General features: G+C 31.8%; 1 protein-coding gene across 1 annotated transcript; it reads left to right on the top strand.

Annotated features, from left to right (window-relative positions):
• The first annotated feature begins 1,057 nt into the window (after positions 1 to 1,057).
• Positions 1,058 to 2,709, top strand: LOC141706854 (WUSCHEL-related homeobox 4-like). Its single transcript, XM_074509723.1, has 3 exons — positions 1,058 to 1,539; positions 1,833 to 2,117; positions 2,215 to 2,709. Exons 1-3 carry the CDS (start codon positions 1,255 to 1,257, stop codon positions 2,437 to 2,439), a joined length of 795 nt encoding a protein of 264 aa, XP_074365824.1. The 5' UTR covers positions 1,058 to 1,254; the 3' UTR covers positions 2,440 to 2,709.
• Positions 2,710 to 14,923: the final 12,214 nt, after the last annotated feature.

Below are 14,923 nucleotides of genomic sequence, written 5' to 3'. Positions count from 1 at the left end.
GCGGTTGATATTATTGGGACAAATTTCAAATTTCCTTTGTTGATATTGTAATATATCCTACAAAATAAAAGTATAATATACAAAATACAAATCCTTATATTCAAAGATTACCACTTCTGCTCAATGTCTTTCAAGGACAGTGAGCAAGTATATTTACATTATTGTCAAAAAAAGCAAGTAGATTTTTATCTGGTTTCTTGTTTGTTTATGTACAATCGTATCTTAAGAAAGCTACTTAGATATTCCAATAGGCTAGGATGAGTAGCATTTTCAAGTTTAGGGATTGGAGGGACATAATTTCCTTTCGTTCCAATTCGACTTTACAGAGAATAAAGTTAAGAAGAAAGCGAAACTAATCAAAGAGGGCACCGAAAAGCACAGGAAGAGAAGGAGACCTTATAATTAAAGCAAAGAAAATATGTATATCTGATAGACACAATAACAAAAAAACAACCAGCTGATTGGACTGCCCAACTACGCTCATGCATGCTCAACTTCACACGCTCATATTTGCAACCATTTCTTTGATTACCTTAATTCATCCACACGCATGTGTATTTTGAATCAAACGGGCTAACCTAGACTTTACCGGCCTGAAAAGATAAATTACTTTTCTCTTTCACGAAACGTTTAGAAATTTCATACACATGCATTGGTTAGCTTAGTTGGTTGAGATCGAGATTTTAGGAACATATTACCCCGATGTTCTGACTTCGATTTTAAATGAACGCTCGTATTTAAGTAGGTGATCATGGTTGTGGAATGCTATTGGCATTCAAATATCAATAACAAGCTCTTTCAGCCTTTTGTTTCAGTCACAATCCTGATTCCGCTAGTGTGAGTATAATTATCAACCATTCCACTTGTGTGGTGATTGTATCAGCACAGATTTAAAATTTTGAACCGGTTGATTAAAATGGAGAAAGAGGGAAAACATGCACACGCACAAAGACATGGTAAAAACAGCAAGTATATCAATCATTTGTAGTGGGTTAAAAGGGTAGAGGAATTATATTTGAAAATCTTCAAGTCAACCTGCTCATCATTTGGTCTTGGTTAATCAAGGCACCACCTCATTTCCCACTTAAATGTCTTTTACTTTATATTTCAAGTACCAACAGTAGTTGCAGATCAGATATCAGTAGTGGTGTCCTTAATTCTGTATATATAATTGGCCACTTATAATTCTCATGACATTAACAAACTACTGGTTCCTCATATAAGTACACACCTTGCACTAAAACGGGAGGTAACATGAAGGTGCATCAGTTTGAGTTTCCGCGTGACATGTTAATTAGAAGCAACTGGGATCAACAGTCACAACTTACCGAAACCTCGGCGCCTGCAAGTCTATCGAGTTTTTGCCAGCGCTTGCGACCTCTGCTTCCTAGTAGCCACAGTACTACTAGTAGCAACAACAGTAGCAGCACTGCCTTTCGTTTCGATCTCAAGAGTTTTATTAAGCCTCGTCATTGTGGCTCAGATGAAACAAATGGTTCTTCCGCTGATGACAAAGTCGAAAATCATCAGTTAACTCAGGTTTGTACACTTACCTTCTTACTCATACACTCATTTCTACACAGAGCTCGTGTTCTCGAGAGAAGATATTGTTAAGTTATCAGTTCTCCTAAAACCTTAGGTTGTTAGGAGTTGGGATTACCGGAATATCATATATTCTCTTTAACAGATATCCACTATGTTATGTTATTAGATATGCATATTGCATGCATGCGAATTGATCGCTTAATCAAATAATTGTATTTGTAGTGAAAGTTTAGTTAAATTGTTACTCCCTCCATCTCATTTTATCATTTTATGTGTTTGGGATACAGGTGCAGGTGGAGACGACGCACCCTGGGGGGACAAGATGGAACCCGACGCAAGAACAAATAGGGATATTAGAGAAGTTGTACAAAGAAGGAATGCGCACCCCAAATTCCCAACAAATTGAACAAATCACCTCCCGTTTAGCCAAGTACGGAAAAATCGAAGGCAAAAATGTGTTTTACTGGTTTCAAAACCACAAAGCCCGCCAAAGGCAAAAACTTAAACGTCATGGCCTTGGCCTTGCTCATTCTCCCCGGACTTCTATCGCGTTAAAATCATCAAGTTCATCGGTAACTACTTTGCTCATTGCTCCCCTTCCGGATTTGTTACTTTTTGATTTTACCATGTGTGAAATATTTATGCATGAAGTTGATTTAAATTTTGTAGGAAGATCAAGAATTTGAAGAGGGTCCATCTAAAAGAAAGCGCAGCACGAAGTTATTGGAATGTAACAAGATGAGCACCGCAAAAGATGAAGACAGAGTCGTCTCAACCAAATCTGAGCCCCTAAGCCACCGTTTATTTGGCATTATAACTAACCCGAATATAAACGGAGCAGATGAGACCCTAGAGCTCTTCCCGTTACACCCAGAAGGCAGATCATCACGATGATCAATAATTAATTAAGTGGGTCATTTGACGCAATAAGATTATTCTTTTGATATGTCGATCTCGTTGTTGAAATGCATGCTTTGAGGGAGTGCTTTATGTTGCTTTTCTTTCTTTTTTTTCTTTCTTTGCTTCGGGAAAGAAGAAAGACAAGTTGTGTTTATGTACCCTCTACTCTGATCTTCTCTGTTATTTATTCCTGACTATCTTCCGACCATTTTACTTTTGTTTGTCGCCTCTTCATCTTCAAATATTGACAGCTACTCTCTCTTATTTCATTGTTTGTTCTATAGTGTGGAGTAAAAATTCTAGAATATTGACTCATATTGGGGAAGACATTAGCTAGGTAGCTCATTTTCAAACTAAAGCAAGCTTTTAGGTGAAATTCACTTATTCAAGTAAAGTCCACATAACCCCAACTCCCGTATCCCAAGTCCCCAACTTGTAGCTCTGCTATATCACACTAACCTTATTTGTAGGGCTCAGTATTCGGTTATTCGGTAACCGAACCGAAATATAATTCGGTTACCGAATACCGAATAAGGGTAAAAATCAGAACCGAATAGTTAACCGAAATAATTTCGGTTATTTACCGAACCGAAATAATTATTTCGGTTAAAACCGAAAACCGAATTAAAAAATCGAATTAGGAATTTTTTTTAAAATTTTAATAATAAAATATTTAATAAATTACAACAAAGATTAATGATCGTACAACAGTTAACTTATACTCTTAGCTCCACTTTCATGCACCTGAATATTATGGTTTGGTGTCCTGATTACAATAAAAGTACTTCTAATTAGTTAGTTTATTTTTTTATTTTAGCAAATAAATTGAAGATCATGAAAACTAAATACATTAAAATCTAAATTAGGCAAATAGCAATTAAATATAACAAATAAAAAGAGAAGAAAAGTGAAGTTGGGAACGGAGAATTGATAATTCAAATGAAAAAAAAAAGAAAGGAGCTAGGTAAAAATAAGTAATATATAAATAAATATATTTATATATATATATTAATATATATTTTTTATTATATTTCGGTAATTCGGGTATTTCGGTAAAAAAACCGAAAAAACCGAAATACCGAATAACATAAAAAATCAGAACCGAATTAAAAACCGAATTATTTCGGTTCGGTAACCGAACCGGATTATTTCGGTTATTTCGGTTCGGTATTTGGTTAACCGAACCGAATGCTCACCCCTACTTATTTGAGTATTTTCTACATCTTTGCCCCTTTCATTTTTTTTTACAAATTTCATTAACTTAAAAAGAATAAGAAATCTCAACCTATTTAATCAGATTGAAAAAACAAATAATTTTTTTAAAATAATTAGTCCCGTTTTGTTTCCAGAAAGTTTAATATACTTATACGTATATTTTTGAAAATATAAATGAATTCTATAGGGTGATAAGGAATTCAGCCTACACCTATTATATTATTCTATAGGGTGATAAGGAATTCAGCCTACACCTATTTTCGATATCTCCCTGAAAGAATAAATCATACTCCCACTGTTCCATTTATTTAATATATAAAAAAATTTGGATGTCTGATTCAATTTTATAAATATTTCAAACTTACCAAAAATAATAAAAAATGTATAATATAAAAATTAACAACACCAACTTATATCCACTAATATCCTGCACTGCACATATTTATACATTACATCTTGACTGGTCCCACGACTTTACTCATTTTTCTTACTTCTTTCACAATATTCTATTTTTTCTTAATTTTCGTACCCAAATCAAAACTATACATCTTAATGGATAGATGTGGTAGTATTTAAATTTAATTGAAATTTTATATTAAATATAATAGTTTAGTATTGCGAAACACGTGACCGAGATTAAAAATAATAACAAGTTATTATTTGCATAAAATTGAATCTCATAATAATTCGTGAGAAACATATATTAAAATAAATAAATAAATGTTGTAAAACTATGTACTTAAAAAATTGAAATCGAGTGTAATTATAAAACCTCACCGAATAATAGTTTTTTTACTAATATTATATATAAATCTAGTTATAGTTGTACTTATGAACCTAATTATTTTACTTGTTACATTAATTTAATATATTTATTTTTACTAATATTATTATTTAAATATAAATTAACGCTTGGACAAACACAAATAAATAGAATTTAATGTGAAAACAAAATATACAAAAAGTAGAAATCGATTCGCGTTAGCTGAGATTTAATTATATAAGATTTTAAATATAGTTATATATTTTTTCTAGTGAGTACCCTGATTTGGTAATTTTGTTCTAATTAAATATATTTTTGCTTATTAGTATTCATGGTTGATAACTCGTGCGAAGCAAATTATAATATCAAAATAGTATTTGTAGTGTGAAACACATATCGAAATTAATGTATTGACATTAAATATTAAACCGGTACTTGTAAAGAATAACCATGTAGTTAAATGTAATCGAATAAGATATGAAATTACATAATAATTATAGTTCTACATTGTTTTACTTGTTATAAATAACATATTGGTTTTGTTTTTGTGAAATAAATTGTATAATTATCTTATGAACGAAATATTTGTCATTTTAGATAATTTAATATTAATTAATATTATTTGATAATTATCTAGTAATAAGCTTTTTCAATATATTTTATTTAATATTACCTAATTATTGATCAAAAAATATTTTTTAAATTAAAAGTAAATAAACACTTGAACGAATACTAACTAATAGAAAACAAAGTTTACAGTGAATAGAAGTCAATTTGTGTTATGTGGTTACCAAAATTTGGTACTTTTGTACTTTTATGATGCAATAAAATATGATTTCGCTTATTCATTAGGTGTAGATTTTAATTATCTTAGAAACCAAATATTTGTTATTTTAGATAATTTAATTTTAATTAATATTATCTTATATTTATTTTATAATTAGTTTTTTCAATATAATTTATTTTATATTACTTAATTGTTGATAACAAAAAAATTAAATTAAAAGAAAATAGACGCTTGGATAAATACTAGCTAATAAAAATAAAATTTAAATAGAATAGAAGTTAATCTACGTTAGGTTAGTACCAAAATTTGGTTTTTTGGTACATCGGTACTTTTGTGCACCAATAAAATATTGTTTCGCTTATTAATAAAGTACTAACTTAAAACCCGTGCGATGCACGGATCGTACTGATTTTTTTTCTGTTATATAATTTAAAAAAAAATATTTTGAATTAAATTCTTAATTTTGTTCATTTAAAATTTTAAATAATATGATTTCATGATATTATATTAATACCCATATATGTTCATAATTTTTAAGAATAGTTAAACCTAGTTAAAATAATAACCCTATATCGGAAAAAATATTATTATTGCGATACGTGAAAAAGACAATATTACTGGTTAAACGGTAGAGTTTTATTGATAGTTCTACGTGTGTTTTAAAAATTAATATTTAAGTTTTTATGAAAGTTGATTTTTAGTTCAGATCAATAGGGTATATTTAGTCTAATATTAATTTGATTTATCTCGTATTAGTGGTTTACATTATTTTATTTTTGAAGGGTTTTTAGCACATAAACGCAGCGAAAACGTAAATTTAATCTTAAAAAAAATGAAACCCTCCGCAGGATCCATGCGAAAAAATAATATTTAATTCGTAGTTCAGTATGTTTACCTTAAGAAACTTTACGTCAATGGAAAGATGGAGGTCTTTAATAGCGATCCAAGAACGATGAACCGAGATCCTTAGCAGCTACTCCTCAAGTGTGAAGCACTCCACCGGTATCCACCAAGAAAACGATGTAATGAATGAGGAGGAGATGGAGAGAATTAGGGTTTTGTAAATCTTTTTGGTTGAGACAAAAATATGGTCTATAATAGTATATTTATAGGCAAAATTTCCAGCTGAAAATTTTCCCATAAAAATATTATTATTATTAACCCTTTATTATTCTCACTAATAATTAAAACACCTTTTAATTATTAATCCTTTTTCTAAACTCTTTAGAAATAATTCTTTCACTTGATTTAATTTCCAAAAATTAAATTCTTAATTAATAATATTAAGAACTTTTTCTTAATTAATTTATAATCAATTAAATCTCATTTAATCAATTATTAAATTTGCCAATTAATTATTTATTTCATAAATAAATAATTATCAGCCATTATTACTTAATTCCTCCACCATTAAATCATTCTCTTTTATGGTGTGACCCTGTAGGTTCAATATTAAGCCGATAGTAGAAATAAATAATAATAAAACTATTTTATCATTATTTATATAAATTCTCTAATTCATTAAATATGATTAATTAATTAATCATATTTATTCAACATCGTGAGGGATACTTCTCAGCATATCGCGACTATCCGGATAATACGAATTCACTGCTTAGAATACCAATAACCTATTCAGTGAGTAGTTACCGTACAATCAATTCCTTCTACCCTGCAATGTCACGATTAAATACAAGGCATGGAACTTGTGTCAAGCCTATCTTATTTAATCACAAGTTTTCCCATTCATCATGCTTATTTCTATTTAATGTAAATTAGAAACTCCTTTCTAATTTCATTCACTCTGGCCAGAGATTCCTGAACTAACATAAGTGGATCTGTATTGAACATTCTCTTCCTTCACTGAAAAAGGTAGATCCTTTATTGATCATACACTATATTCGTGTACAAATTCCTATACCCAGTAGAGCCCTTATAATTGTCCCTTGAGACTAAGAACTAAACTAAAACATAGTTCAGTGTACACAAGATGACTATGATGACCTCAAGTCTAAGGATACTTGTACAACTATCACTATGTGAACAACTGCTGACACGTGAGTGAACTCCATCAGTTGTTCAGCTGTGTGAGTCATGTTCAGTGAACTTATTCTATAATAAGCACCTACATACTAGCTATAGTGTCAACACACAAATGTCTATGAGAACAGACATCCTTCATAATGAAGCAAGCATAGTATGTACCGATTTTTGCGGATTATTAATTATCAGTTAGTAATCCTACGACCAGGAACTATTTAAGTTTAGAGTTATCATCTTTTAGGTCTCATTATTATGATCTCATCACAATCCATAAAAAGCTTTACTCTAAACTGTGGTATATCTTATATAAACATTTAAATAGATAGAGCCCGCAATAAAAACAAAACAAGTCTTTTATTAATATCAATGAAATCAAAACAGATTACATAAAAGTTATTCCTAAATCCTCATATATGATTGAACTTATGACATATCTCTTTCAATCTCCCACTTGTACTAAAGCCAATCACTCTGGTATCTAATACCCATCTTGTCTTTATGACGATCAAAGTGACTCTGAGAAAGTGGCTTTGTGAGTGGGTCTGCTACGTTCTTATGTGTGTCAACTCTCTCGACGTTGATATCTCCTCTATTTTCAACTCAGATTCACCACCAAAAACAAGAAAAATGTCATGAGTCCTTCGCAAGTACTTAAGGATGTTTTTCACTGCTTTTCAGTGGTCTTCACCTGGATTGGACTGATATCTGCTCGTCACACTAATTGAATAAGCAACATCAGGCCTTGTACACAACATCGCGTACATGATAGATCCTATTGCTGAAGCATAAGGAATCTTACTCATACGCTCTCTTTCCTCAGGTGTCTTAGGAGACATTTTTTCGGAAAGGGACACTCCATGGCTCATCGGTATGAGACCTCTTTTGGAGTTTTCCTTGCTAAACCTTTTAAGCACTTTCTGGATGTATGTACCCTGGGTAAGACCTATCATTCTTCTAGATCTATCTCTATAGATCTTCATACCGAGAATGTAGGATGCTTCTCCCAAGTCCTTCATGGTGAAGTTCTTTGATAGCCATACTTTGACTGATTATAGCATCGGTATATCATTTCCTATGAGAAGTGTGGCATCCACATACAATACAAGAAATGTTACCGCGCTCCCACTAACCTTCTTGTAGATACATGGTTCATCTATGTTTTTTATAAAATCAAACTCTTTGATTGTCTCATCAAAACGGATGTTCCATCTACGAGAAGCTTGCCTTAAACCATATATGGTTCGCAGCAGCTTACACACTAGGTGTTCATTTTCCTTGGAAAGAAAACCCTCTGGTTGTGTCATATACACTTCCTCCTCAAGTTCCCCATTGAGGAAGGCCGTTTTCAAGTCCATTTTCCAGATCTCATAGTCGTAGTAAGCAGCAATCGCAAGCAAAATCCGAATTGATTTTAACAGGGCTACAGGCGCAAAAGTTTCATCAAAGTCAATCCCTTGCCTTTGTTTGAATCATTTTGCCACGAGTCTGGCCTTATAGGTCTCCACCTGGCCATCTGCTCCAATCTTTCTTTTGTATACCCACTTGCACCCAATAGGCTTAACACCTTCAGGCGCTTCAACCAGAGTTCATACTTGGTTCTTATACATAGATTCCATTTCGGATTTCATGGCACTATGCCATTTCTCTGAGTCAACACTACTCATAGCCTCATTATAGGTCACAGGGTCGTCATCATCAATGATTGACAACTCATTATCATTCTCAATGACAAGGCCATAATACCTCTCAGGTTGGCGAGACACTCTCCCTGTCCTACGAATGGGCTGTTCCACAGAAGGTTGTTCAGTCTGAACATGTGTTTCCACTTGATCCGTAGTAGTTTGTGCTTCTTGAACTTCATCAAGTTCAATTTTTCTCCCACTGTTTCCTTCAAGGATAAACTCCTTTTCCAAGAAGGTAGCATGTCTGGAGACAAACACCCGATGATCGGTATAAAAGTAATACCCCAAAGTCTCTTTAGGATATCCCAGAAAATTACATTTTACGGATCGAGATTCCAGCTTATCTGGGTCAACTTTCTTGACATAAGCTGGACATCCCCAAATCTTAACGTGTTTAAGACTCGGTTTCCTTTCCTTCCATATCTCATATGGTGTTTGAGGAACAGATTTGGAAGGCACCTTATTCAGTAAATATGTTGAGGTTTCCAATACATAACCCCATAGGAATACTGGAAGATTCGCATAGCTCATCATGGACCGAACCATGTCTAATAAAGTTCGATTTCTCCTTTCAGATACCCCATTTAACTGTGGAGTATATGGAGGAGTCCACTGGGAGACTATACCATTTTCTTTGAGATAATCTAGAAACTCTCCATTCAAGTATTCACCACCTCGATCTGATCGAAGAGTTATAATACTGTATTTGGTTTGTTTCTCCACTTCATGTTTATATTCTTTGAACTTTTCAAAGGCTTCAAACTTGTGTTTCATCAAATACACATATCTGAATCTAGATCTATCATCTATGAAAGTAATGAAGTACGAAAATCCACTCATGGCTTGCGTAGATATTGGTCCACATACATCTGTGTGTACCGATCCTAGCAAATATGCAGCCCTCTCTCCATGTCCACTAAATGGAGATTTGGTCATTTTACCCGATAGACAAGACTCGCATGTAGGATATGATTCAAAATCAAAGGGGTCAAATAACCCTTCCTTATGCAATGTCTGCAGTCTATTTTCACTAATATGACCTAGCCTACAGTGCCATAAATAGGTCAGATTTTCATCATCTCATTTTCTTTTATTAGTTTGTTCAATATGAAGTACATCATGCTCTACGTCACATACATACAGACCATTATTTAAAATGCCACATCCAAAAAGAACATTATCTCTAAGGATAAAACATTCATTATTCTTAATAATAAATGAAAAACCATCCACATCCAACATAGGAATATAAATAATATTTCTCACAATAGAGGGAACGTAATAATAATTATTCAAAATAATAGTCTTGCCCGTAATCATATGTAAACTAAATGTTCATACAGATATGGCCGCAACCCTTGCTTCATTGACCATACGTAGAATCATCTCATCTTTTTCAAGAGTCCTACTTCCCTTTAGTCCTTGCAACGAATTGCAAATATGAGAACCACAGGCGGTATCTAATACCCAAGTAGAAATTTGACCTAGTGACATATTAACTTCGATCATGAACATGCCTGAATCAGAAGCGGTAGTCTTACTACCCTTCTTCTTCTTCAATTCTACAAGGTAAACCTTACAGTTCCTCTTCCAGTGCCTCAACTTGTTACAGTGAAAATAAATAGCTAAATTAGGACCAGTCAACTTGTGAGCATCTAGTATGCTCCGGAGTGACAGTGCAGAAGACACGAAGAATATAGTAAATCTGTAAATGATAAACACATAACAACACTTAGCAAATATTCAATTTCATTTCAAAACACTATATGAATCGGGTCTTTATTCATAAGTGTCTCCCACTAGTTTATCTAATTTATTCAACCCCCTAAGTGAAAATCAAGCATTCATAATGCTAGTGGGAATAGGGATCCTACATTCCATCACACAACCTCGGCTGTAGCACGAAACGTCATGTGATGTTCAATAGGCAGACAACTCTTGTCAATTACATCTTATGTTATTCCCTAATATAACTTTAGCCTCTTGAATAATTGAGTCACGGCTGTGGCACGACAAACTCAATATTCTAAGTCAAGTCTAACCCAATATTTTGTACAATTGAATCAGTCTCCAACGGCCCATGGCTGTAGCACGTACCGACCTTTAGATTCTAATTCAATGTACACATCTCCATGTAATAGACAAGTATTTCTTATTTCGAAATCAAAGCCCTCGGCTGTAGCACGAAACGACAATGAATTAAAAATAAGAATCATTTTCTACCATGTTGGAAGGCTATGACCGACACAAGCCCGTTGTGTCATTGGCCAATTACTACTTGATATTATTTAATTTTAGAGGGATTATATTACGTTACAATCATAATCATATTATAAAGAGATTCTTTCTTTTAAATTAAATATTTCAAATCAATAATCGATAATCAGATGATTCCCATATCGGGTGGAGCATTGTCAAGAGACGTCACTTAATAACCCTTTCTTACAGATAGAAATCTGTTGTTGACAGAATCATCCTTTCTCTAAATATTGAAAATTCATATTCAATTACGTGTTTCATAAACACAAGAATCTCATGATCGTATTCATAATATTTATTGTTAAGGCAAGAAACGATTCCTATTCTACATTTTCTAGAGCACGCCTCATATTGATTTAAGTTCACCTAAATCTATCATCGTATGGTAAACATAGGCATATATCTCATATATAAAATTAAATAAACAAATAAATATAAAATGCAATAAAGTAAATGTGTTTGGTTATGGCCCCATCCTATGTGATCTTTATCAAGCTCATGATAAAGATCAAGGTCAATCTAATATGGTGATGGAAATAAATACAACTACTTATTACATAAGTCTTCTTCTTTGTTTAGACTTCTTGTATGCCTCGTCTTCTTCTTTGTATCACCTCCATTGGATAGCCTTCTTGAGTCTTCAATTACATTATATGATTGAAAGTAAAACTAATCTAATAAACTTACATGAATAACTCGAGTTACAGTCGAGATTTATGATTACAAAGATTGACGACATGCAAGTCGTATTTAAAACCAAAACCATTACACTAAGGTCGAAAGGCCATAACCATCCACCATGCTCATACAACACATAAAAGCATGTTAAAACACATAATATGATCTTAACATATCATATTATCCATGATCTAATCATAAAAAGAAAATATGACAAAAATCAGAAAAATCAGAATTAAATCAGAAAAACAAGAATCACTGTTTATGGGCAGTAAACGATGTCAAACACCTTACAGACGAGTCGTTGATAGCTTTTGCTATCAGTTTTGTTCAGACGCTCGTTTACCTATGGAATAGGGTATTCGTTTGCGTAAATCGGACATCAGACCCAGATTTTAGCAAATCTGCAGCAGCCAATTCAGAATCTGTATCTAATATGATTCTCATAATTAGAACAAACATAAATCATGTATATATCAGTATATATACAGATTACATAATCATCTTATGATTATACAACTCACATGAATATCATATATTCAAAATCATACATATATAAGCATATTATATCAACATCAAATCATGACGAATCACTTACATGCTCATATATCGAAAACAGTTAAACACATAAACGAATTAAAAACTTTTCGCAAGTAACTCTGATGCCATTGAAGGGTTTTTAGCACATAAACGCAGCGAAAACGTAAATTTAATCTTAAAAAAAATGAAACCCTCTGCAAGATCCATACGAAAAAATAATATTTAATTCGTAGTTCAGTATATTTACCTTAAGAAGCTTTACGTTAATGGAAAGATGGAGGTCTTTAATAGCGATCCAAGAACGATGAACCGAGATCCTTAGCATCTGCTCCTCAAATGTGAAGCACTCCACCGGTATCCACCAAGAAAACGATGTAATGAAGGAGGAGGAGATGGAGAGAATTAGGGTTTTGTAAATCTTTTTGGTTGAGGCAAAAATATGGTCTATAATAGTATATATTTATAGGCAAAATTTTCAGCTGGAATTTTTTCCATAAAATATTATTATTATTAACCCTTTATTATTCTCACTAATAATTAAAACACCTTTTAATTATTAATCCATTTTCTAAACTCTTTAGAAATAATTCTCTCACTTGATTTAATTTCCAAAAATTAAATTCTTAATTAATAATATTAAGAACATTTTATTAATTAATTTATAATCAATTAAATCTCATTTAATCAATTATTAAATTTTCCAATTAATTATTTATTTCATAAATAAATAATTATCAGCCATTATTAATTAATTCCTCCACCATTAAATCATTCTCGTTTATGGTGTGACCATGTAGCTTCAATATTAAGCCGGTAGTAGAAATAAATAATAATAAAATTATTTTATCATTATTTATATAAATTCTCTAATTCAATAAATATGATTAATTAATTAATCATATTTATTCAACATCGTGAGTGATACTTATCAGCATATCGCGACTATCCGGATAATACGAATTCACTGTTTAGAATACCAGGAACCTATTCACTGAGTAGTTACCGTACAATCAATTCCTTCTACTCCGCAATGTCACGATTAAATACAAGGCATGGAACTTGTGTCAAGCCTATCGTATTTAATCACTTGTTTTCCCATTCACTATGCTTAGTTCTATTTAATGTAAATTAGAAACTTCTTTCTAATTTCATTCACTGTGTCCAGAGATTCATGAACTACCATAAGTGGATCAGCATTGAACATTCTCTTCCTACACTAGAAGGGGTAGATCCTTTATTGATCATACACTATCTTCGTGTACAAATTTCTATACCCAGTAGAGCCCTTATAATTATCTCTTGAGACTAAGAACTAAACCAAAGCATAGTTCAGTGTACACAAGATGACTATGATGACCTCAAGTCTAAAGATACTTGTACAACTATCACTATGTGAACAACTGCTGACACGTGAGTGAACTCCATCAGTTGTTCAGCTGTGTGAGTCATGTTCAGTGAACTTATTCTATAATAAGCACCTACATACTAGCTATAGTGTCAACACACAAATGTCTATGAGAACAGACATCCTTCATAATGAAGCAAGCATGGTATGTACCGATCTTTGCAGATTATTAATTACCAGTTAGTAATCCTACGACCAGGAACTATTTAAGTTTAGAGTTATCATCTTTTATGTCTCATTATTATGATCTCATCACAATCCATAAAAAGCTTTACTCTAAACTGTGGTATATCTTATTTAAACATTTAAATAGATAGAGCCCACAATAAAAACAAAACAAGTCTTTTATTAATATCAATGAAATCAAAACAGATTACATAAAAGTTATTCATAAATCCTCATACATGATTGGATTTAGGACATATCTCTTTCAATTTTAGCCCGATAGCTAATACCCCGACCAAATCAAACTAATTATTTTGATTAAATTTTAATTTTTTTAAGTCCGGGCCAATAAGATACTTATATTTTAACTGGTCGAATTTTTTTATTTTAGTTTTGTGTTAGTTTGGATCAAAATCGTATAATATTTTTGATCTTGGATAATTATTATATATTGTTTTGTATATCTTATTTCAACAGTATATTTTTTAGCTAGATTATTGATATTTATTATTTTGTCTTAGCTTGTCTTAGTATTTTCAGATATTTATCCAATTACATTGTTTTATTTTTATTTATTTATTTCATAATTATTTTAAACTGAACTCTTTTCACATATTTTCATTCTTTTCCACAATATCTCTTACTATAAAATAGTTTTATGTACTTAAGTTTTTTTAATTATTGAACCGTGTTAAATTAATATTAGTCATCTCAAAAAACTTAAATTGATCTGGAGTCTGATTCGATAATCCGAGACCCTAATGAATTTGGATATGGATTATCTATATATTATAAATTGCTGGATAACCCTTTTCTAAGTTTTGGTATCCATATTTTGGTTTGAATATAATTTTTAACTTTAATTTGACCCAATTGACTCTCCATTTTTAGGTTTGGTATCCATATTAAGTTTATAAAAGATCCATGTACTTATTATGACC

The sequence above is a fragment of the Apium graveolens genome, chromosome 2, assembly GCF_009905375.1.
Source record: "Apium graveolens cultivar Ventura chromosome 2, ASM990537v1, whole genome shotgun sequence".
Taxonomy (NCBI): Eukaryota; Viridiplantae; Streptophyta; class Magnoliopsida; order Apiales; family Apiaceae; genus Apium; species Apium graveolens.
Note: the sequence above shows the minus strand (reverse complement) of the source record. Positions and strands in the feature narration are given on the sequence as shown.